The sequence below is a fragment of the Plodia interpunctella genome, chromosome 10, assembly GCF_027563975.2.
Source record: "Plodia interpunctella isolate USDA-ARS_2022_Savannah chromosome 10, ilPloInte3.2, whole genome shotgun sequence".
Classification (NCBI taxonomy): domain Eukaryota; kingdom Metazoa; phylum Arthropoda; class Insecta; order Lepidoptera; family Pyralidae; genus Plodia; species Plodia interpunctella.
The window spans coordinates 9,330,178-9,355,122 of record NC_071303.1 but is presented as its reverse complement, the minus strand read 5'-3'; the positions used below and the strand labels follow the sequence as shown (position 1 = coordinate 9,355,122).

General features: G+C 35.0%; 2 protein-coding genes across 2 annotated transcripts in view; one reads left to right on the top strand and one right to left on the bottom strand.

The window, feature by feature from the left end:
- Positions 1-422: 422 nt before the first annotated feature.
- LOC128673082 (uncharacterized protein) lies at positions 423-5,348 on the bottom strand. The gene is made up of 8 exons (XM_053750683.1): positions 5,230-5,348; positions 5,012-5,116; positions 4,624-4,828; positions 3,796-3,896; positions 3,352-3,483; positions 2,717-2,983; positions 1,805-2,026; positions 423-624 (listed from the first exon to the last, which is right to left on the bottom strand). Exons 2-8 carry the CDS (start codon positions 5,084-5,086, stop codon positions 463-465), a joined length of 1,164 nt encoding a protein of 387 aa, XP_053606658.1. The 5' UTR covers positions 5,087-5,116; positions 5,230-5,348; the 3' UTR covers positions 423-462.
- Positions 5,349-5,458: 110 nt separating this feature from the next.
- LOC128672939 (uncharacterized protein) overlaps positions 5,459-24,945 on the top strand; it is a 29,478-nt gene continuing 9,991 nt past the window's right edge. The window contains exons 1-2 of the mRNA XM_053750477.2: positions 5,459-6,213; positions 17,605-17,760. Of these exons, the coding sequence (XP_053606452.1) occupies positions 5,677-6,213; positions 17,605-17,760 (693 nt within the window). The 5' untranslated portion in view covers positions 5,459-5,676. The remainder of the gene's footprint in view (positions 6,214-17,604; positions 17,761-24,945) is intronic.

Here is a 24,945-nt window from a genome sequence, read left to right as displayed (position 1 = left end):
TCCAGGCCGGCGCTTGCGCTGCACTTTACATGTATTAGCTGCGCGTAACGAGTTTCATAACATTTTATTTCTGTAACTAGTTAGTTATACCTAATTAAATTAAATTCACACGAGCGAAGTCACGGTCAAAACTATTATTAGTTTCTATCATCTCATCGTAAAAATTTCCGGATTTCTTTCGATATATTTGAAACTAGCTGCGCCTCGGGACTTCGCTCCCGTGGGAATCACGTGATATAAAGTACCCTACATGAATGTGTTATTCCAGGTTATATTCTACCCGTGTACCAAATTTCATAACATTCGCTCGAGTAGATTTTGCGCGAGAGAGTAACAAACATACATCCTAACAAACTGTCACTATAATATTAGTAGAATAACGCAAAAAACATATTTTCGAGGACAACACAATAAAACACCAATCAAGCATTAAAATATGATATATTCACAACTTATACTACACTAGTCTTCCAAGTCGAGGTTCTGGAGCTCCTCGTCCAGCTCATCGTCGAGGAACAGGTTCTCGTTGATGGGCACGGCGCTGGGCGCGGAGTCGCCGTTGCTGAGGTCCTTCGTCAGCTGTTCCAGCCGGTCCGTCGTGGCTTTTGTACCTGAATCGTCCACCTGAAATTGTAATATACAGTGGGAAGTTAGTAGAGAGTACCTACTATTCACTAATGAAAATACTGTACGTCGGCGTAAGACGTAAAGAGATGAATTAATTCAGCCGTACTGGCATGGTCTCCATAGCTCAACGTAATATACATTTTAAACAATATTCGTTATTGATCACAAAGTTGTAAAATACTTTCAAAATTCAAATTCAAATCATTTATTCAGAAATTAGACCTTCACAGGCACTTTTTCTCGTCAATATTTATATTTATAGTTATTTCTCACAAGCTACAAACTACTGGCATTTCGGAACGACCACTGCTTAGAAGAAATGCCGAAAGAAACTCATTTGAACAGTGTTGGTCCCTATCATGCCAGATCGGCTTACCATTATTGTTTCTTACAATGTTTTTTTTTCTTTCTAATAATATATAAAAGTACATAATGTACATAGTCAAAAGGTGTATCAAAACAGGTTATGATTGTGATCAGAGTGCTGATTATAATATATATATATATATATATATATATATATAACACAATTTGATACTGAACTATGATAGTCCATATAGACTGCTAAGATCTCTTTGACGCAAGGTACATATATTGCTATCTCTTTCATCTGTGGCTCGACCTGTCCTGACGCGGTGAACATCACCACTACATCTCGCAATACATAGGAGAGCTCGGGTGACGAATGATAACAATCAATAGCATCCAAATGCATATCAAATGTTATTATCATTTCTATAGTATAGTTGTGTGACAATGCGAGGCTGAAGCAGCCGAGTGGGGTAAACTGTTCTGTCATGACCTAATGCGACGTATGTACACTTTTCATCCTACTAATATTATAAATGCGAAAGTTTGTGAGGATGTATGTGTGTATGTATGTAATCTTTCACGCAAAAACTACTACTGGTCTTGGATTATTATGAAATTTGGTAGACGGGTAGAATAAAACCTTGAATAACACATGCTGAAATTCCCACGGAAGCGAAGCCCCCCCCCCCCCTTGCCCCGGGGTGCAGCTAGTTATCTGTCAAATCAAATCATTTATTCCTTCACATGCACTTTTTAACGTCAATTTTATTATATAGTAATTTTTCACAAGCTACAAACTGTCATTCAGAACGACCACTGCTAAGATATAGGTAGGTAGAAGGTGCAATACAATTGGCGATCGTACCTCACTAGCCTCCATGCCAATGGTCTGGAAGTCCACCTCTCTGTACTGCGTGAGGTCGTCCTGTTCGTCCTCGTCGTAGGTGGCGAGGTCTACTGCCTCGTCCTCGTCGTCCGCGGCCGCCAGCGCGGGGTCGAACGAGAACATCTCCCGCCCCGACAGCCCCACCGCGCGACCCGCCTTGTAGTCTGTGCGCCGCTGCTCCTCCGCCTTCACCAGCGCGTCCTGGAGATAAATAAATGGACAGCTAAATGTTAATGAGGGATATGGATTATAACGTGAATGAGGGTTGAGGTTATAACGTGAATGACAGATGGGGTTATAACGTGAATGATAGATGGGGTTATAAACGTGAATGACAGATGGGGTTATAACGTGAATGACAGATGAGGTTATAACGTGTATGACAGATGGGGTTATAACGTGAATGACAGATGGAGTTATAACGTGAATGATAGATAGGGTTATAACGTGAATGATAGATGGGGTTATAACGTGAATGACAGATGAGGTTATAACGTGAATGACAAATGGGGTTATAACGGAATGAGGGATGGGGTTATGACGTTAATGAGAGATTATTATGCAGTTTATTCGATTACGTTGTCACAGTGTCATAAAATTAAAATTTCGCATTTATTTATAGACTAGCTGTTTACTGGTGGTTTCGCCAGCTTAAATACAATCGGGAACAGTTTTTTCTTCATGTTAAAATGGAATTGGCATAGTTGAAATTAAATATCCATAGCACTTTTGAAATACATACATTGCCGTCTAGTGCTTTTATTGCGAAGTTTATTTTGTTGGCATTATGCGAAACCTATAATTAGTGATCATCGATTATGAACCGTTTATCGTACGGTTTTTTTAAATTCACATAAAAGAAAGAAACTGCTACTAAAATTGTTTACTAACCTGTTTCTCCTTAATCTTCTTTTTCTTCCAAGCCAAGAATGTTTCCAACGTGATTTTAGTCTGATTCGGTCCCAGTGCCGCCCTCTCCCGCTCGATGAGGTCGACTAGAGATATCTCATTCTTCTTCTCGTCAATCTTCTTCTTGTCCCGTTTGAGAACAAAGCCTGGTGGCAAAGCATGCCTGTATATACACTTGGACCCCGATGGGCATTCCCAGAACCAACCGTATTTGGATTTTTCTACAGCTTCCAAAAAGTGTTTGCAAATCTGAAAATAGAATGCTTTTTTAAATTTAGCTTTTTTTATTTGTATTATATGGTGGCACCAGTGGAGCAGTAGATACTGTCTATGTTTTATCTTTCACCCCCAGACTAGCATGGAAAAAAACAGATGACCATGGGATACAATTGATTTGAGACGACAAATTTTTCTTAATCATGAATGATTTAACAGCAGCGGCCTGTCCCTAATTTGTTAGAGAAAAATTCCTCTTGATTTTAAAAGATTTTATTAAAGAATACATAGGGATAGACATAAAGCGGGAAACAACTTTGTTTTATACTATGTAGTGATGGCGATAATATATAAATTATAATAATATATAAATGAATGTGTGTGTGTGTGTGTATACTAACGATATCTGTGGTAGGTCTCTGCTTGTCTTCTCCATGTTTCTTTTCCACCACTTCCTTGAGTTTGTCTTCATCCCAATTGTCCATGTTGTCGTCATCGTCTCGCATGTCCACATACAGAGACCTCTTCTCAGCCTGAAACACTGTTATGTTGACACTAACTGTTGTCCAAGGCTCCATACAAAAAAATCACATTAATCCTTTTGACAAGAAAGGAAAATGAGACACATTTTCATGTTTTTTAAATTGAGATCGTCCCACCGCTGCGCAACACAATGGCTCTTTATAAATTAAATGACACTACTGTGCATAAAAATGTAAGTATTTTAACAATGATGCGGGTAACAAAGCATGGCACAGATAGTAGAAAATAAAGTTTAATAAATGACACATAAAAAAAAAAACTTTTAAAATGGGAGTAAGTTTTGCAGCTTTATATTTACTGACCTTCCTTTCAATAGTTAAATCATGAGAAAACTTGCATTTGTCACCTTTTGTGCATTGCCCTTGCTTGAAGAATGCACACACCACAGACTTTGGATCAATACCTAAAAATTATGACATACACACACACACATAAAAATGCAGTCAGTTATTGTATAATGAATTATATTTATATTACTATGACAACAATATTAATGAATAAATAAATATATATTAGGACAAATCACACAGATTGAGCTAGCCCCAAAGTAAGTTATAGACTTGTGTCATGGGATACTAACTCAACGATACCATATTTTATAATAAATGCATATATAGATAAACATCCAAGACCGGGGCCAATCAGAAACAGATCATTTTCCATCATGACCCAACCGGGGATCGAACCTGGGACCTCTCGGTTCAGAGGCAAGCACTTTACCACTGCGCCACCGAGGTCGTCAAATAATATGACACAAAAATCCTGTTGAAATAAGTATAAACAAATTGCACTATTATTTTATACAATTGTGTAATAAGCCTCCAAGTATTTACTATATGGAAAACATGCTTGTGTCTCGCTAGAATGTGCACAATACAGATACTGTATCACATTTTTATTAATTACCTTAGAGAGACTTAAGGAATAATTGTTAAATAATATTCTGGACAATCTTGTCTATGAAGAAAAGCAACCCATCATTTTACAGTCCTTTTTCTTATCAATACACTTAAAGAAGTAACTATTAAATTCCCTATAAACAATTTTATATGTATGAAGCCATGAGACTGAAGCCAAATATTTATATATTATGTTAGAAAGAAAAAGTATTGGGGCTTTCATTGACAAACCTTTCTCAACTTTCTGTATTTGCACTGGCTTGAACAACATGGCCAGTTCCTTCTGTTCTTTCAACTTTTGTTCCTTGTCCTTTTTCTTTGAGTCATCGACTGGCTTTACAGGGTGTACACCTCCACTCTTCACCTGCTTCTCAACTTGTTGGATGAATTTCTGCTGTTTCGCACCTTTTTTATTTTTTAAACCAAACGTTTTATCCTGTGTATTAAAGTTTATTTAGAATCGATTCTTCTAGTACTTTTAATAACATCTAGCATATATTTACACACAGTAAGCATGTACTGAGGGAAATAGATTGATAGCCTTAACTAGTTACAATAATAACATTTTTATCCAAATATTCTGAACGGTTATTAATTGCGACAACCCTAAAAAAATTACCTCTATAACTTTCTCCTTCTTCTTCTGCTCTGTCTTTTTACTTGGTGCTCCACTCGGTGCTTTTTTAGGCGGCATGGTTACTTTCTCCCAGGGCCCGTCTTTCCACTAAAAAAAAACAGGTATACGAAACACGAATATTTTTTATAATATTTTACTTATTTTATAATAAACAACAATTAGTTTTGTGTATAGCAAATCTTTCAGGAACAGAGACTCACATTGAGAAATAGAAAAAGATGATTTTTCTGACTGAATTTGACGACATGACAGATGACAGCATTGACAGCTGGTAAAATAATGACAACACGATGACATACCGTTCAGAAACTAGAAAAAATAATGATTATGTCGACTAACGATTTGGGCAACTCTATTCAGCCGTCATTATCTTAGGTCCGGCAAATTTCAATTTGTCACTTATTGCCCATCACTAGAGAGAGAAATGTCATATGTCAAGTCAGCGGCAAATCAGCAGCAAGCAAGCATCAAGGGACAACAATTTTATAGTCGGTCAGCGTTATTCATTCGGAAAAAAAGTTTATTAAATTAAAACTATTTGTGAAACTCGTGCAATGTATTAAAACCGTGTATTGGTCATGGCAAGTGTTTCGCTCAATTCAGCACGACCAGCGTTCATTTAAATATCATTTTAATTAAAAAAAGAAATGGAAATTGTGGACGTAGAAGAATGTCGCGCGGAGCCCGCCGTGGTCAGAAAGAAAACACTGTGGTCTAAAATTAACAATAGGACGACTTATGGCTACATATTCAACATAGTTATTTCTATTTTAATGTTGACGTGTTTAGTTATTTTAATTTATTTCTTCAAGGAATATCTGAGGAAGATATTAACGTGGGTGAACAATCAGGACCCTTGGGTGGTCTTCCTATTATGTATAGGGTTGTTTTTGATCGTGAGTTTTCCGATAGCGATAGGGTATTTGGTGTTGATAATAACTAGTGGTTATTTGTTTGGGATTTTGAAGGGTTTGGGTACAGTGATAGTGAGTGCAAATTTCGGTGTTGCTGTGGCGCATTACACGCTGCGGGCCATGCGGGGCTACCTGCCACTGGAGCGGTTCCTGGACAACGAGACGGCCCGGGCTCTTCTCAAAGTGATATCGGGCCCTCAGGCCTTCAAAATCGTTTTCTTTGCAAGACTTACTCCAATCCCTTTTGGGCTGCAGAACACCATTTTTGCAGTAAGTTTTTTATCATTTAATATAGTTTTAGAAAATGTTATAGCTCAGTTATTGATAATTTTCATTAATTTTAAATGACAAGTTTGTGCCCACTGCTGAGCACAGGCCTCTTCGCGTACGCTAACCTCCTCTGTCCTGTGCCTCTCTCATCCATGTACAACCTGCGACTTTCATTATATCTTCATATATTCAACATTTTAATATTTATACACCTTACCAGTTAAAATGAAATGGTCTCAATGTAAATACCTACATTTAAACAAATAAAGAAATTAGAATTTAGAATAATTAAAACAAACAAGGCAAGATAAAAAAATTAGACACAATAAAAAAAAATTTTAGAATTTAATTTTCTGAGCATCTAGGAACTATATGTAATCAAATCAAATGTATATATATATATACACATTTGATTTGATTAATAAAATTAACACAATAAAAAAAATTGTCTAGGAACTATATGTAATCAAATCAAATGTATATATATATATATATATATATACATATATATATATATAATTTGATGTGAAATACATAAAATTTGATGTGAAAAAGTGTATGAAGATCTAATTTCTGAATGATTTGATTACATATAGTTCCTAGACGCTTAATATATCTATTTCATGTTGGAAACATACTGAACACCAACAAATGTGAAAGGTCAAGGCCAGTGAAGTACTACATACTATGCTTATCAACTTAAAATAGCATCAAGGACCTCTCACTCGCCATGCTTTCTTTTAAAGCGCATGCTGTTCAGAAGGGTTGCAAATGTCAAGTGGTTGTTTGAGATTTAATTGGCACTAAGCAATTTATTTTTAGACTAGCGTTTTGCCGCCTTAATTTCATGCATCCGCTACAAAAGTTATTATTGTCAATAAGTCAGGTTCTAGCCAATGTATAACAATGAAACCTATACCAGATTTTAAGTTAGCCTATCCCCGATACAGCTGTGAAAACTCCATGTTATTTGTTTGTATTGTTACCATTGTTGCCTACTCATAAGATTGGTTCTTAATTGGTTGTCAAATAAAAATTTCTTTCTATCTTTATATTATCTATATCTGTGTCAAAAATAATGGGTACACACAACAATAAATTGAGTATATTTGTATGACAGCTCCTCTCCTACTCTCTCTCTCTCTCATCTGTATGCATTCCCAGCTATATTGGTTGGTGTTACACCTAAAGCCCAGGATCTGTATAAATGATTGCAGGAAAATGATGGCATAAAGTATTATGACCACAACATTAATGTTGAAACGTCTCATTCATTTAATGTTTATCTTGTCAATTTTTTTTTCATTTATGTTTGTTTTTGTAAAACCTTGATCAGTGTAATTAATGACATCTTATCAGACAAGGTTCCCGCTATCACTGCTTACAGTCTGTTAGACTGTGTAGATAAAATAATCCTTAATAGGTACGAAATAAAAACAAAATCATTGTTGGGAAATTTATTTGGCGAAAACTGGATAATATAATATTAGGTATGTATAGTTTTCGAAACATTTAGCCTCACAAAACAAATGCATAAAAAATTGTTAAGGTGGGTTTTTTCTATAATAACAGTCAAAATTGCTCAATCCATAGTTTATGTGTGAATGAACAATCATCCATTATGATATTAGTGGTGATTAACCTTAACTGACTTACATTGTAATTGTAATTTACGATGGAGCATCAATGTGTTATTATTTTTTTTGTTTCGTTCGAGGAGTTGCTAATGTGTTATTAATATTTAATGTCCTATCCATTTTTTTCTAAGCCATTGTCAACTTTGCTTAAATGAACAAAAAATGGTTCAGTCATTGTTCTCTATGGGATCCATTAACAAATTACGTTATCATACATGCACAATCCTACAACTTGATGAAACTGCCTTATTGCTTTCAATATATTTTTTTTACACAAAAGATTTTTTTATGAAAAAAATATTAAGTTTTGATTTAGGCGTCGCGTTATTGGAATGTGTAATTGATATAAATTTATGTTACCTTTACAATCTGCCGCATTTATAAAATTGTCAGTACATTAGGCTTGCAATTAATTGCGATTGGGAGATGATACAATAGGCACGGGATGATAAAAAGCCAAGGTCAGTGTTTAGATATGTCAGATAACGCGCGATAGTATTTCGATTCGTAGCATGTCGGTGTTGCGAACATTCGCGATAAAAACTCTTTTAGACGACACGTGCCGTCGAGTCAATTGTACATCTTTCGCGTAGTTACTAAGTTTAGTTGTCAAATCATTTTAGTTATCAGATTTTAAGATCTCAAGCTTTTATACAATTTATTATTAAAAAGCATCTTTCAGTCTGAACAGTCTGGGATTAAGTATGATATTCTGCTACGGAAACATATTGTTTTTGCTTCTATTAGACCACTTAGCTCTGTAGATTTTCACTGCTCATATTATTAATAAAATTAATTGATTAGTCTGAAATAATAATAATTTATTAATAATCATTCATTCCATTTCATTCCAATTAGCTATTAACTACTGTTACATTTTCTTAGAAAAATTAATATGTAATAACATGCAGGAAGACTATTTTTAGCTAATCTATAGGTCGATCCGCCGTCCAGCGATCGAATAAATTATTTAAAGCCTGTTGTACACGAGTAGTGTAACTAAACGGTACCTGTAACTGTACAAGTATTACGGTGGTTGCAATGCGACTTTACTATATTCTGTTAGGACTACGTAGACACGTAGTACTTTATTATACTGTTGTGGTCCTCACATAGAAGTCGTACAAGATGACTTTGGCACCTGATGAGTAACAGTAGCATTCCCAAGAAAGGATTAACGGCTGATAGAAAAATCACAGCTGAATCAATACGTCTTCACTAAGATTTATTTTTTACTGGCAGCCCGGCCCGGCTTCGCTCAGGTAAAAGCATAATAAATTATACATTTAAACCACCCTAAACGTTCTTCAGAAATCACACTATCTATTGGTGAAAACCATACAAAAATCCGTCCTGTAGTTTTTGAGTTGTCTCGCGTATTGTGTAGTTAGTAGTATCTCTAACTCGTGTACACGAGGCTCCAGAAACGTCATTAAATGACGCAGGTAAAAAGTTTATGGTGGAATTTTACGATACACGCTCATGGCTCACACACGGCTACCTACCTGGAATTAACACTAGAAAATTAAGCAAAAATAGACAGAATATTCGACTACTTTTATTTAGTATTTTTAGCGATGTCTATGGTTGACAGGTATCTAGCATATTCTACACTTAAATAGATCTCAATCTGTGTGATTATAAATAATTTAGAAAATAAATTATAAAGAGAGTAAGTTAGGATGAAATCTTCGTAAAAGTGAAAGTAAGTTTGTTACCTCTTCACGTTTAATCTACTCAACTAATATTCTTGAAATTACGCATACATGCAGTGGAAGTATGAGGAAGGACATAGGATACCTTTAAACCGGGAAAAATAAGTACTTCCGTGGGAAAATTACGCGGTCGAGGCTGCGGGCAAATTCATAATATTATCGAAATGCAAACTGGCACTAATTCAATTCACGGCTTGAGTCGACTTCATCGTAAGTAATTTTAATTGCCTTGAAATCGATTACTTTTCTGTTAATCGATTTTCTTCTGTCCACATCCACATAGCAACAATTCCAACCGACTCATGTTTGATAATCAAAATATTTCCAATTGATATTGTTCTCTTGATGTGTTCAATTTGTTTTGTTTGACTGTCGAGAACGTATACGGACGAATATAATTGTGTGTGTGACGTGAGGCCAATTGGTCACATACCTATATACATTCTTTCAAGTAGTAAGTACCTACCTATGTTTGTTTGATGATCTTCATTTATTGGAGAAAGAATTATTCTGAGAACTTTGGCAATTGAACAATAGAAGCAAAATTTTAAGATGAATATACATATATGTATATATTGTATATATGTGGCCGTCCAAGTCAAAAGGGACCTTATGGCGCCCGGCACTTACGCCATTATTGCCGTTGTTTTGTATTCGAACAACGGCAATAAAGACCTAAGTGCCAGCCGCCATAAGGTCCCTTTTGATTCGTACGGCCAAATATGTTTTGTTTAATACTAAAATGAGAAGAGATTTATTTCTTTCTTCCACTGGCCACAGGACTGCCAAAGCAGTAAGAAAACCTTTTGTACACACCATAGAGTGTGCTAAAGTATTAGTAAGTAGTGATAAACGAGTAAAACCACTTAAAACATTAATGTTCCCGCGTGGCAGAAGGGGGAAACCCCAAAAGTGCTGACCTCATATTGTCAAGAAGGATATGCGTGCCAATTACTGACAATGGTCTGATAACTACGTTGTCGAAGATCGTGCGAAGTGGAGAAGAAAAGCTTTGGAAAGCGGACCTTGACGCTTATATTAGAGAGAGATGTAAAATCCACTTAATTATTTGGCAAGAATGTAGATGGAGACACCTATGTCCATACATAGGATGAAATTGATTCTCAAGATTTGTGCACTTGAGAATCGATTTCATGAAAATCCCATCTGGTGTGATATTATCTCCCATCCAATCTGGTGTGATATTAGTATTTATTCATTCAAACTTTATTTACAAAGATGATGCGAACTTATGCTAAGATTGTTATAGTTGTTTAGTCTACTCCTCAACACTTCATCAGAAGGTACCTACCATCAACAGGATGCTGCAATCAACACGCACACAGATCCCATGAGATAGGATTGCCCTTGAATTGAACATACGTGTCTATACTGACGGACAGACAAGGAAATAACTATTATGTTTATAAATATAGATTATTTTTGTCTCTCTCGCTCTTATCCTTTTCAAAATGTATTTATATTGCTTACCATTAATATGAATAAAACTAAGCCTGTCAATTTTAGCCTGTGAACAAAGAAGACCAAAAAATCGAATCTAATTCGGATTCGATGAAGAATCTGAAATGAGTGATTTGAGACCGAGGTAAGGTCCTATTTGTATATTCAGGTGATATCACCCAGGTATAGAAGTAGAATTAAACAATGGAATTAAACCTTTATCTAATGCCGGCTATGCCTTATCGCGATACAGTTCGTCATACTTTGGTGGATTGGGCGTACATTGCTGGTGTTTCCTTGCGTTAAATAAAAGCTCTCATACAAACTACGCACTGTTCGCGTATTCGCGTGTAACTTCCAACAACATGGAAGTTTTTAATTTTAATTTTCTACGCACCCAAAATACCATATCTGGAAATAAATCTCGCATGTTCAACAATAAGACTTCTCATAACCGACGCAGTAAAATTTCACTGCGCAAATGTGGAACGTTTACAAAACTATATTCCCAAGCGATCCCGATATAAATCTTGGCTGGGTATCTATTATCGGATGAGCCAATGCGCTTTCGATCTTGACCCATTTTTAGGCCACTCCGAGCTCTTGTTCTACTGCAATAAGTTTTAGGCATAGGTACTTACGTTAGCTGATGATGATCACAACATATTTGTACCTTTATGTATGTATTAGCTGCGCCCCGGGACTTCGCTCCCGTGGGTATTTCGGGATAAATAGTACCCTGTGTTATTCCTGGTTATATTCTAACCGTACCCGTACAAATTTCATAAAAATCGGTCCAGTTGATTATTATGCGTGAAAGAGTAACAAACACACATATACGCACACATCCTCACAAACTTTCGCATTTATAATGTTAGAAGAATTTTTTACTCGGTCAAGTAGTCAATTAGGTCTGTTGGAGCCTAACCTGGATCACACGAGTACCACAGCAAAGCATATCCGAAACTCCGATACTTCCCTCTCTGATCTGTAGCATCTACCAGCCATAAAGCGTCGGATCCCAAGGTCCTCTTTTTTCCAACCAACTCTGTAAGTCCCATAGATAAAAGAAATTTAATAGCAAGGTCATATTGGGACAGTGTCAACTGTAAGTCTTCTTTTGAGCCATAACATGCTGAATTCTACTTTTTTTTCCCCTTTTACGTTGCCTTACTAATGCCGGCTTAAGTTATCGCGTTTGACGCGCCTTTGACGTATTCGGCGTACATTGCTGGCTTTTTATCGCGGTAAATAAAAGCTCTCATACAAACTACGCAGTGTCATCTGAGTTATAATTATACATATGTGTACCTAGTAATTGTGTGACATGTATGCTATTGTCTGACTGTCCGTGTCTAGGGCTATTGTATAATACGAGTATAGTACTCCACTTTCGCGGCGTCAGTCACGGTCGCGTGCACAAATGTAGTCATGGGGTTATTGATCTACTTAAATAGGCTCTCGATTGTCACTTTTACTCCTCTACTACTCATACTACCCCATAAAATAGTTTGCAAACTCTGACACGATAAAGACAAATACCTACCTATTTATACCTTGGGTTTTAAAAAATCTAAACTATGGTCGACATCTCCCTCGGCAATCACACGTGAGTGAACTGTATTTTAATTAGTGTATTTCTCACGTTATTTATAAATATTGATTTGCAAAATATGTGGTCATACATGCAACGATGTGTAACCTGTCATTACGTGGAGTGAAACACACACAACAACCTTCTTGGCATTATTAATGGAGTGGTTAGCCATTGCCTTCTCCATTTCACACACAAGTTAATAATAATCAACCAGTGTGCAGGTTTCCTTACGATGTTTTCCTTCACCGGCCGGTCGACGAAAACTACTATATATGAGTCAGATTTGTATTTGTACAGAGTAACTCATGTGGCACGAGTAGGATTCGAACCTGGGACCTTTCGATCCACAGGCGGGCGTCTTAACCATTACACCACCACCGCTTCACATCCACTTCCACCGCCGCACATAATAAATAGCTACAAGTAATCACAATACACAAAAACGGTTATACCTATTTCCGACATTCTGGGCCAATTTCACCCACTTTCAGTTTCAGTTTTTCAAAATATGAGATATTTCTTGTAAGAAATACTTATTACAAAAAATAATACCAAATGAATGCATAAAATGAAACTGTAAGTTATGAATATTTGATACAAAAGATGACAAAGCAAAAAAGTTTAACTTTTAGGAACGCATCGTTTCGGACGCTCTTTATTATGTGACTAGATGTTGCCCGGGGCCCCGTTCCCTTGGGGATTTTGAGAAAAAATATAGCCTATAGCAATCTTGGGTAGTGTACCTTTCTAATGGTGAAAGAATTTTTGAAATCGGTTCAGTAGTCTCGGAGATTACTCGCCTGAAACATACAAACTCACAAACGCTTACCTCTTTATAATAATAGTATAGATTATCCGGATTGGGCCAGGAATTTGTATGGTCTTCTATCTCATTTGGTTACACTCGTCCGTCGTGTGCATAGTTTTCTTGGTCTTTGCCTTTAGACTCGTCTAGTCGTCTACTGGCGCCACTAAGACGCGACAATATGGTAAACATGTACTAAATTTGCTAATACGCTAGTCCAGATTTGCTTGATATTAAACTATACTTTTTAGTACATTTTGCTTGTGGCGCTGCTTCGTTGCTTCTTGATTTTATCTCAGGGTTTCTCGATTCGCTTCGATGTTTACTTTCATATGTGTAAGAACTTTAATTAACATATGTACCTATGTGTGTATTAAACCGTAGTTTGTGTTATTATTACCGTTGAGGTTGAGTTGACAGAATGGACCCTTGTTTGGTTTATGTGGTGGTATATGTTAGCTAGCTCACTGTGCTTTGATTTGTCCAATATTTCTATTAATTGCTTCTAATTGACTGCAAACTTGTATTCCCGAAACTATTTTTGCAACAAAACAGGAAAAACCAAAATGATTATACTAAACATATGATGATCTGGCAATATATATATATTTCGTCCGATCGATATAATATTTCTGAAGGCTTACATTCGAAGCGATGTTTACATTCGCTCGAGAACGGGGCAGGATACAAGGCATGAAACACACTGTTTCTCAATCAGACTATGATGATGAGAAAATGACCATGGCTGAAGTTGTCGCTTCGTTGAATAGGGCCTTCCAAAGAAAAGATCTTTGCCTTAAAGCCCGAAAGACTTAGGCGACTCCATGTTGCGGAGATGATTATGCTTCGATGAATGTGTGGAGTGACAAGGATGGATAAGATTAGGAACTAATATGTCAGAGGAACTCTCAAGGCAGCACCAATCATAGGAAAATTTGAAAGTAATATAGGCTTCGATGGTATGGTCACGTTATGAGAAGGGAGGAAAAAATATTGTAAGAAAGGTTATGGGTTTGAAATTGAATGGGAAAAGAAGGAGGGACAGGCCGAAGAAGAGGTGGATTGAGTGCATTAGGCAGGATATGACTAAAAAGAAAGTAACAGATCGGTTGATATCAGACAGAGAGAAAGGAGACTGACATGCTGTACCGATCCCACATAAATAGGCTGATTTCGACGGACTTTACTGTGTGTAATAGGAAATAATAAATAGGAAAGCCGACCCTGGGGTCGTGATGTGACCTTATTATCATATATCTGTCTGTCCATCCAGTTGTGTTATGAGAATTCTTTATTTCCCCCTTGTGTCTGAGTGCGGCCCTGGGATCGTGAGCGATATATTAGCGTAGTTTACAAACGTTGGCTGTTTGCAAGTCGCCGGAATATTTGCTATCGGTATTACGTCGTTTAGTTAATGCATAACTTATTTATTACGATACGAGTTACGACCCTAAAACGTATCGATTGGTTTACGTCAAGAAGACAAACTGTGTTAGCAAAAAATTAAGAAAAAAAACGTGTCGCTAATGTAATGACTGAAAGTTTTGTTAGTTAGTTTCTTTTTTTGTAAAGATCGACTATATTTTTGAAGAAAACGTTTGAATGGAACCTTCCTTAACCGTCGACATCTAAACCACAGTATAAAAAAGAGTACTAGTGTACCTGAACAATGTGATATATAAGTCTTAGAATTGGCCCGTACTTTGAGCGCAAATTATGATAATTTTTACACCTTAGTTCATGCTTCTCAACCGTGACTTCATGACTTTGGGTGATCGTAGACATAACACCTGTCGTAATGTTTTTGTGACTGCCAATTTTAATAAGCACAATGGGTAAATGTCAACGAGACAAGGGCACATTCATAAATATTGCCATTTGATTAACTTTCGTTATTTGCGTCATCCACAATAGGTATCGATGAATCATAGATGATAGGAAGATGGTTGTTTTCGTTAAGTAGCAGGTTTTGTCACCTTCACCAAATAAAATCTTCAATGCTTTTTCGTCCGTAATTTTATATTGAGTTGAATGAAACTTTTTTTTAATTATATTTAATCCAAAAGGTTATACTATTGTAAGCAATATAGCAAATTTGATTTTTTCTTGATTGTGTTATATCGTGTAACTAGTATTTACTTGAATTGATTAGCTAAGTTAAAACTTAAAATTGAAACTTGATGGATTAACTCATTGCCTAAAACGTTGAAAATTGCAAAACCAGAATTAAATATTGTGGAATAACCTATTGTTATGTAGAATTTAAACACATTTTAATGTAAATTTTTATACCCGAATACATGCATGCGGCCAACCATAAGACTTTGGAATATTCTTCTTCGACAATGAATTACTCTAAGGCCCGGAGTAACAGAACCTTACTATCACCTTATTATCACACCACCCACTATCACAACTAGGTATCTCAGTCATATCCAATCTTGACGTGTTTTTTTATTTCTACTTTTTTAAATGTATATATTACTTTATATCCCATGCTCGTGTTATATTTAAAAATTTTGGATTATCAAGTTTAAAAAAGGCAGTAGTTTCATTGTTAGAGGATTTCCCGAGACAATTAAGCCTAATGTAGGAGTCACAGATCCTTTTGCGATTCTGTTTAATATCACAAATTCACTGGATCGTGGAACCCCGTCATTTGACTTTTGCACGTTGAATCACTATAGTGTCTCCTTATGATTCATCTTATTCCAAATAACTTATTCAATCAAGATTGTTAGTCTCGGTTTTACCCATTCCATGTCATTTGATGAGAAGATACTGTTTTGGCGGGCACGATTTCTACTGCGTGGTCTTGTCTTCCCAAAATGGGTTGTATGGTTTTCCCTCTTATGAAAAAAAAGACCCGCTTTCTTTCTGTCTATATTCTCCACTTCGTACGGTCTTTGGCATCCTTCCACCAGCACGGATATCATCGAGATACAGCGTGCTTTTTGGGTTTGTCTCTTTTACCATGGACATTTGTTAGCATAGTTTGTTTTTGCGTATTCATTTTACTTTATTTTACTAAGTATCGTTATAGTCAAATTCCGGGCTTCCACTAATTTCTACATTACAAAAAAACCGTAAAACGCGCTACTTTGTTATAAGCCGCGCAAGGTCGGCTACATTGTAGGTAGGTAAATAAGAAAACACTTGAATAAAGTACACGCAAGAATATTTACGGCACTGTTGCGTTTCAAACGAACTTAACATTGATAGTTAGAGATATTAGGAACGAAAATAGCGTTTTCTCCATATTCATTAAAGTATTCTTAGGAAAGTATCCTCTATTTTCTCAGACGTTATGACTGTAAAACCTAAAACCACTTATATTTTTATCACGGTCTTTCGCATTGTTGAGTAACATGCTGTATAAATTGTTTAAATAAAATAACGTTTATTGAATCGAATAAAACATGGTAAGTTATGAAAGCGTTAAGTAAAGTTAGCCAGGCACGAGTCGGATCCTGAGACTGAGATGCGATGCACTGACAGAGAAAATTTCTTTTACAGTTTTCAAATCTTTACTCGTGTTATAATCATAAAATATTAAATAAATAACTAATAACTGAATCATGTATTTTTCTGCCGCTAATTTTTAACAAAATCGATTCTCGTCTCAAAACGAACAATAGATCTTCTAAGGTTTCTTTCTTTTCTAGACACAGAACCCCGAGAAAAACAAAAACCATCAACCACGACATGCTCATTAGCATTTGTCGTGACGTGAATCAGATCCTCAACTCGCTGGTTAAATGGGCCGATTATTTTTTAGCGCTCCAAAGGTCTTACTGCTCTAAATCACGCACCAATTGTTGAAGTAAATTAGTGTTTCTAATTTTAGACTTCAGTATTATTCTGCAACACCTTTACAGTACAAAAAGTTTGTTAGTAGCAAACACGAAGATCAATTGAACGTTTATTGGCGTCGTAAATCTTATCATTTCGTATGATTGCACATCTCTTTGATAAGATTTATTAGTACTCGAGACTACATTCACAGTAAGATTTCATGTCTAAGACTTTCTTAATTAGACCTTAAAATAATTGAGTAAAAAAGTAATATATAATCAAAGGTTTCTATCACCAGTAACTGGTGATAGAAACTATTAAAATATTAAAATAAAAACTGATTTTATTGGTGAATATAATACAGTCTTCTTTTTGTTCTAGGTAAGCGACGTCCGCGGGTGCGGATACCACATAGCAACGCTCCTGGGTCTCCTACCTGCCCAGGTCATCAACGTCTACCTGGGTTCTACTCTACGGTCTATTCACGAGGTGTTAGACAACTCACACGTCACCGGGTATATTGTCTTTGCGTTCCAAGTGAGTATTATTTCTTCCTTTCTTTCATTAGAACCTTAAAACATAAAATATATTTTATTCTGGCTTTGCTATTGCTGCTTTGCTGACTACACTAGGATACCAGAAGGAAAACTAAAATCGGACAGTCGAAGTGGACAACAGCTTCATTATACGAAAGAGTTCATTATGGCATTTCACAAGGTAGTGTTCTGGTACCCACATTGTTCTTGATATATTGTCATTGCCCTATAAGGGCACATAATCTTTGCAGGCATTACTGATCACAGTAAAATAATATGTTGTAATATAAAAGAGGCTGGTAACCTCTCACTTTTTTCTTAATTGGGAATATGATCGTATGACAATTTGATAACCATCAGTTAAACAAATTGTTTAACTGGAATATGATCGTATGACAATTTGATAACCATCAGTTAAACAAATTGTTAAGATAGATAGATAGATAGATAGATAGATCATTTATTCCTTAGAACATGGTGATACAAAGATGTTAAAGGCATAAGGTACAGCATATTCTGCCTATTTGGCGTAGAAATATTAAATTAACATGAAATAGGACACATTACATTTTACAGTACATTTTAAAGTTAAACATAAAAAAAAAAAAAAAAAACATTAAATAAATCAAATAGGAATTACATTACAATGCGTCATCTGTTACACAATAATTTGTTACATTTTTTATTGTCATGCATTTGGTCAAGATTAGTAACATCATAACATTTATTACCAACAATTTCTATTTAAACATTTCCTTCGAATCATAGTAGCATTTATCTAAAAGCCAGCCAAATAATCTAAATTTAAAATTTTGGAAACTAGTGATTTCTCTAATTTCTTTTGGTAGGGTATTATACATTTTAATTGCCATACAATAAACATTGTCACTATAGATTTTTAGTCTATGGGTTGGGGTATACAGTTTAGTTGGGTTTCTGCTATGATCTTTATTACATACCTTGTCATGTAAAGGGAAGAAATGTGAATGTTGTCTTACAAATAGGCACATTTCAAATATATAAAGACAAGGCAGGGGTAAAATTTTTGCCTTTTGAAATAGAGGTTTGCAATGTTCTAGGTAGTCCACTCCGTGTATAATTCTCATGCACTTTTTCTGAAGAATAAATACTTTATTTACTTCAACTGAGTTACCCCAAATAATTAAACCGTATCGTAGTATTGATGCTACATATCCGTGGTAAGCCAGAAGGGCAGTTTCTTCTGAGGAAGTTGTTTTTAATCTGCGAAGAACATAGATAAAACTTTCCAGTTTCCCACAAATATTATCGATATGTTTTTTCCAATTAAGATTTTTGTCTATAGTTACACCTAAAAATAAGTTGTGGTCTACTTGCTGTATCATGTCGTTGTTGTACGTCGTATTAATTTGTATTGTAGTATTATTATAAGGGTGAAAATTCATTAATTTTGTTTTTCCTACGTTAAAGTTTAATTTATTTTGCTTTAGCCAATTGTCAATATTTTTTAGTTCTAGGTTTATAACCATGTCCAAGTTTTCTACCTTTTTACATTTTATTATTAATGTGGTGTCGTCTGCGTAAAGTACAGAGTCATGATTTAGGCATTTGGGTAGATCATTTATGTAGAGTAGGAACAACAACGGTGAGAGCAGTCCACCTTGTGGTACCCCTCGCCTGTTGTTATACTGGAGAGGAGATTTGAATACAACTTTTGAGTTATTTATCATTTTTGACATCTCTGTATATTGTTGCCGGTCAGATAAATAGCTCTTAATCCAATCATTTGCGATGCCTCTAATTCCATATTTATTTAATTTATTCAATAATATGTCATGGCAAATAGAATCAAAAGCTTTGGACATGTCTAAAAAGACACTTGCAACAGACATATTTTTATCTAGGGCTTCTGATATCATTTTAACTAAAGAGAAGCAGGCTACTGCCGTGGACATATTTTTGCGAAATCCATATTGATTTGCTACTAATAAATTATTTTTTTCTACAAAGTCATAGATTTTATCCCGCATTGCCATTTCAAATATTTTTGATAAGATGGGCACAAGTGTTATTGGCCTAAAATTACTGAGTTCGCTTGTGTCACCTTTTTTGAATAGTGGTATGACTCTAGATTTTTTTAGAATTGTCGGAAATATACCTTGTTCAAATGAGCAGTTTATAATATGACAAAGGGGTTGAGCAATGTATGGTGCACATTTTTTTATTAATTTGGTGTTGATTTCATCGTAGCCGGCAGAGGGGGTGTTTTTCAATGATTGAATAATTTTTATAATGTCTTGAGGGTCAAGTGGATTTAAGAATATACTATGTGTAGGAGTGTTTGTGTCAGGGTATGTATGTTTTTCGTTACTGTTATTATTTGTTTGTGGTGTTACGTTAACAAAAAAATTATTGAATAGTTTACAGATCTCTGTTGGATGTGTCACCTTTTTACCGTTAGCATTTATTTCTTTTATGTCAGTTCTTTGTTCCGTAGTCTTGTTTTTAATAATGTTCCATGCCGCCCTACACTTATTCTTTGATTTTAGTAGCATGTTTTTGTTATTTATGCGATGTGATGCGTTTATGCACTTCCTTAATATTTTTGCATAGGTCAAGTAGTCCTGTTTCTTTTTTTTCTTATTACTAGGGTCTAATTGGTAATTATAGTAAAGTATTCTTTTTTTTATAAAACATTTCTTTATTCCTTTTGTAAACCATCTGTTTTTTATTGGTTTCAGATATTTTTTAACACGTATAATCGGAAAACAAAGGTCAAAAAATAATTTGAGATAGTCATGGAACATTTCACAAGATTTATTACAGTCTGTTTCAGCGATGACGTCACTGAAAGATAGAGAAGCTATACATTCACAGAATTTGTTTATGTTATGTTGACTAAAGTGTCTTTTTTCCTCAAAGTAATAACACTTGCCACGTGTGGTTCCAGCATTATTTCGTTGACTTTCAGGTATGCGAAAAGAGACTGACTGTCCAGTATCATGGTCGGATAGTGCTAAGTTATGTGTTTTACTACTAATGTTTGGCAGCGGAATGTTAGTAGCTATCTGATCTATACTTTTCAATTTTCTTGTAGGTACATTTATATGGATATTAATGTTATAGTTACTGAGAATGGAAATAAGTTCGTTTGATGCTTTCGACTTTATTAGAACGTCTATATTCCAATCACCACAGACCACAATGTGCTTATCATTGTTATGTGTAGCTTTATTAAGAAGAGTTTTCAATTTATTTAAAAAAATATTAACATTTGAATCTGGTGTTCTATAGATGCATAGAATTATGAGTTTAAAATTTATTAATTCAATTCCGCAACATTCGAAAACAGAATCGCATGATAGTTGTGTAGTATATTTCAGGGACCTATATTCAATTTCATTTTTTACAAGAATGCAAGAGCCTCCTCTTTTTTGATGTATTCTTGAATAGCAATTTGCCAATTTGTAACCCGAGAGTTGCATATTACCTTCTGTACCCTTTTTAATAAATGATTCAGTCAAACATACAATATTTATTTCGCCTATATCTTTTTCAATTTCGTTGATGGCCAGTTCGAGTGAAAACCTTTTATTTATGGCTCCTGCAATATTTTGGTGAAATAAAGTAATTGGATTGCATTTTACTGAGACTTTTTCTTGTTTATTCACGAAAAAACCTGTTTGTATGTTTATTTTTAGAAATTTGGGTGAATATATAAGGTATCGTGCCCTTTTTAGGTTCAGTTTCCTTAGTATTCAAATCTATATTTGTCTGAGACTGTGCTGTTTGTATTGCTTTTTGTGTTTTTCTTTTTTCATGTATTTTTGCAAACATATATGGAATGGTACCCTTTTTGTAGTTGAAAGTTTTATTTTGTACAGTCGATTTACTATTTTCACACTCTGTGATACGTGAACTACTTCTTTTTATTTGCTTTTTAAAGTAGCAAGGTATTGTGCCTTTCTTTGGTTTGTTATGAGTAGAGTTGGAACTGTTTGTTGAGTTTTGTACGTATCTAATTTGGTGTTTGGTGAATGTCAAATATTTTTTTTTGTAATCATAATAGTCAATTGCAAAATTAATTTTGTGACAAAGGTTTCTGTGATCACTATGGCGTAATTGATATATTTGATTGTCATTATTAATATTGATGAAATTACAATTTTTATATTGATTACATAGTAATTTTAATTGGTTGTTTATTTTTTTCTCATTGAGATAATTATTGCAAATTACACTTAATACTATTACATTATTATGTTTAAATATCTCTAAAACCTTATACAATTCAAATATAAAACTATAAGGATTTGAGTCATTTTCTCCAATACTTAGTACTAGTTTGTCGTCCTCTTGTAAGATTAATTTAGTACAACTTTGAAGAATTTCCTGTGTGGATGCCTGAGGCTTCGTTAAACAGCTCACTGTATAGTTTTCGTATTTTGTGTTGATCCGAGAGTCAAGAAGAGCAGGTCCTAGTCCCGAGCAGGTTTGGCCGCCGAAAATAAATATATTTTTTCCGTTGCATGGTTGTCCGCCTGTCGTTTTTGCGTGAGCAATTTCGCTTTTTGTTGCTATTTCTTTTACGTATTCCTCCAGTACAGAATTTTGCTGAGCTTGGTCACCTGTCGAATTTGTGAGGGATGAAGTGCTTTTTTCTGCTTCTTCTATATATTTCTCCGTCATAGAATTTTGAGTATTTGACGTCAATGTTGTCAAAATTTCGTCCAGAAATAGGTTACGGGTTGGAGTGTCATACCTTTCTTGATCACCGAAATTTATTTGTCGTTTGATCGCACTTAAGGCTTTCTTCCTAATAGAATCCCTTTTGTTGTCATTTTTCGTACTTGATGAGCAAATATGTAGTAGTTCCTTAATTCTTAAGTCGCGGTTTGTTAGTTGTTTGTTCAATTTTGAATTTTCTAGCGTCAGTTCGTCAATTTCTTTGTTAGCACTTTTGAGCTTTATTTCTAGGTCATTTATTTTATTTTTTAACTCTTCGTTCTCTATGTTGTGTACAGATATATCAGGTAAGCTTTTAGCCACATCGGAATCTAGTGATGATGACAAATTAAAATTTTGTAGTGATTCGTATGATTTTCTTCGAAGAAACCTTCCTCTTCTCAAAGTAACATTTTCATACTCCATTTTGAATAAAAAAGAATAATAAAAGAATAATTTTTGTGTATTAAGCGAAATCTATTGACAAAATATTCACCCTATAGCACTTGGCTGTATAGTGTTATCGTTATGTCATCTATATTTTTAATATCATATGTCAAATTCAAATGTCAATTTCATTTAAATGTCAAGTCACTTACTTGTCAGGTAGCCGCCAGCCGGTAGTGGCGAAAACGTTGTGGGCGTCTTTCTGTTTCAATCTTCTCTAATTGGTTTATTTATTTATACACAAATGATTCAAATTTAAAATATTTCGGTTGTTTATCTTCTCCAATATTGTTCAGCTGTTTTTAGTGCGATATTTATGTTGTGAGATAGTATACAATGTCGTACCTTGATTCAACGTTGTTGAGGTTACAATAGATGATCCTTCCGTATGTAAATATTTGGTAAGTCTACATAAAACTTAATTTAATCTTAAGAAACACCGACAACACGTCTCACTCATATGACAACCGGAGGTAGTTTTTTTTTTTTAACTAATGTCCTCGTGTTTCGCATTGGCAAGAAGTGGATATAATCTAAAATCGCTAACTGTGTAATCTAGTCTCTCGTTTTAGTCTTCTTTACTTCTGTTTGAAAGCCAGTATTTATTTATTTACATCATCTAGAATACAATATGACAGCGATAAGTTCGCGTTGTATCGCACATTCAACTTTGGGATACGTTGCTTTATAGTCCTTATCGTCTTCATAATGTCCACTGTTATAATTACGTAGTTTCATCGTGGAATTCAATAAATTATTCTTGATTATAATTAATTATGATAAAACGAAGACTGTTCTTTTGTCACGCTTGCACGCTTTTAATATTTCGGTAAAGTACCCTATCTGCTTTCCCCGCGATAATTCTGCCAGTCTACCATCAGATTTCATCGAAATCAGACCAGTCAAGTTTGCGCGAATGCGTGATTCAAATACACTGATAAACTTTCGCATTTATTAATGTTAGTAGGAAGTGGGTATAGGGAAGTAGGAAAGCGCTTATAATTTATATTTATAGCGCTATCTGTGACCGGTTAAATGATATCGTTGTGGATTAAGCGATGTGAAGATAACCCACTTTACAGTTTATCGAAAAAAAATATCGCCACAACTGATAGCAAAAATACTCGATGGCCAGATAAAAAATAACTGACTTCAGAATCATAACATCCGTGAATTTTAATAATAATTTATCTTTAGATGGGGTTTTTAAAAAGTTGTTATATACGTACAGATTGCATAGATTTTGCAGATTATTCGGGTTTATTGTAATCTACTGTCATTATCATTATTGATAACATCTGGTTTTTCATGTCTGATAACCTTTGGACGCAGATTACATAAATCTCTGCTGGGAAGTGTCCCAGCGTGTTATATGTTTAATGATAGTGACCATTAAACATATAACACAGCACGTCATTGCGTCCACACGTTCTTACTTCTTTTTTCACGATGCCTACACGATCTGTCATACGATTTACTAATTGTCATACGATCATATTCCCAACATCTGGTTTTTCATGTCTGATAACCTTTGGACGCAGATTATATAAATCTCTGTTGGGAAGTGTCCCAGCGTGTTATATGTTTAATGATAGTGACCATTAAACATATAACACAGCACGTCATTGCGTCCACACGTTCTTACTTCTTTTTTCACGATGCCTACACGATCTGTCATACGATCTACTAATTGTCATACGATCATATTTCCAACATCTGGTTTTTCATTTCTGATAACCTTTGGACGCAGATTATATAAATCTCTGTTGGGAAGTGTCCCAGCGTGTTATATGTTTAATGATAGTGACCATTAAACATATAACACAGCACGTCATTGCGTCCACACGTTCTTACTTCTTTTTTCACGATGCCTACACGATCTGTCATACGATCTACTAATTGTCATACGATCATATTCCCAACATCTGGTTTTTCATGTCTGATAACCTTTGGACGCAGATTATATAAATCTCTGTTGGGAAGTGTCCCAGCGTGTTATATGTTTAATGATAGTGACCATTAAACATATAACACA

Coding starts and splice junctions, on each gene's coding strand:
- LOC128673082 (XM_053750683.1), bottom strand. CDS start 5,086: ATGCCGCCTAAAAAAGCACCGAGTGGAGCACCAAGTAAAAAGACAGAG. Junction 3,484..3,795: donor ATTTAACTATTGAAAGGAAG/GTCAGTAAATAT, acceptor ACAGTGTTTCAG/GCTGAGAAGAGGTCTCTGTA. Junction 2,027..2,716: donor AGAAGATTAAGGAGAAACAG/GTTAGTAAACAA, acceptor ATTTATCTCCAG/GACGCGCTGGTGAAGGCGGA.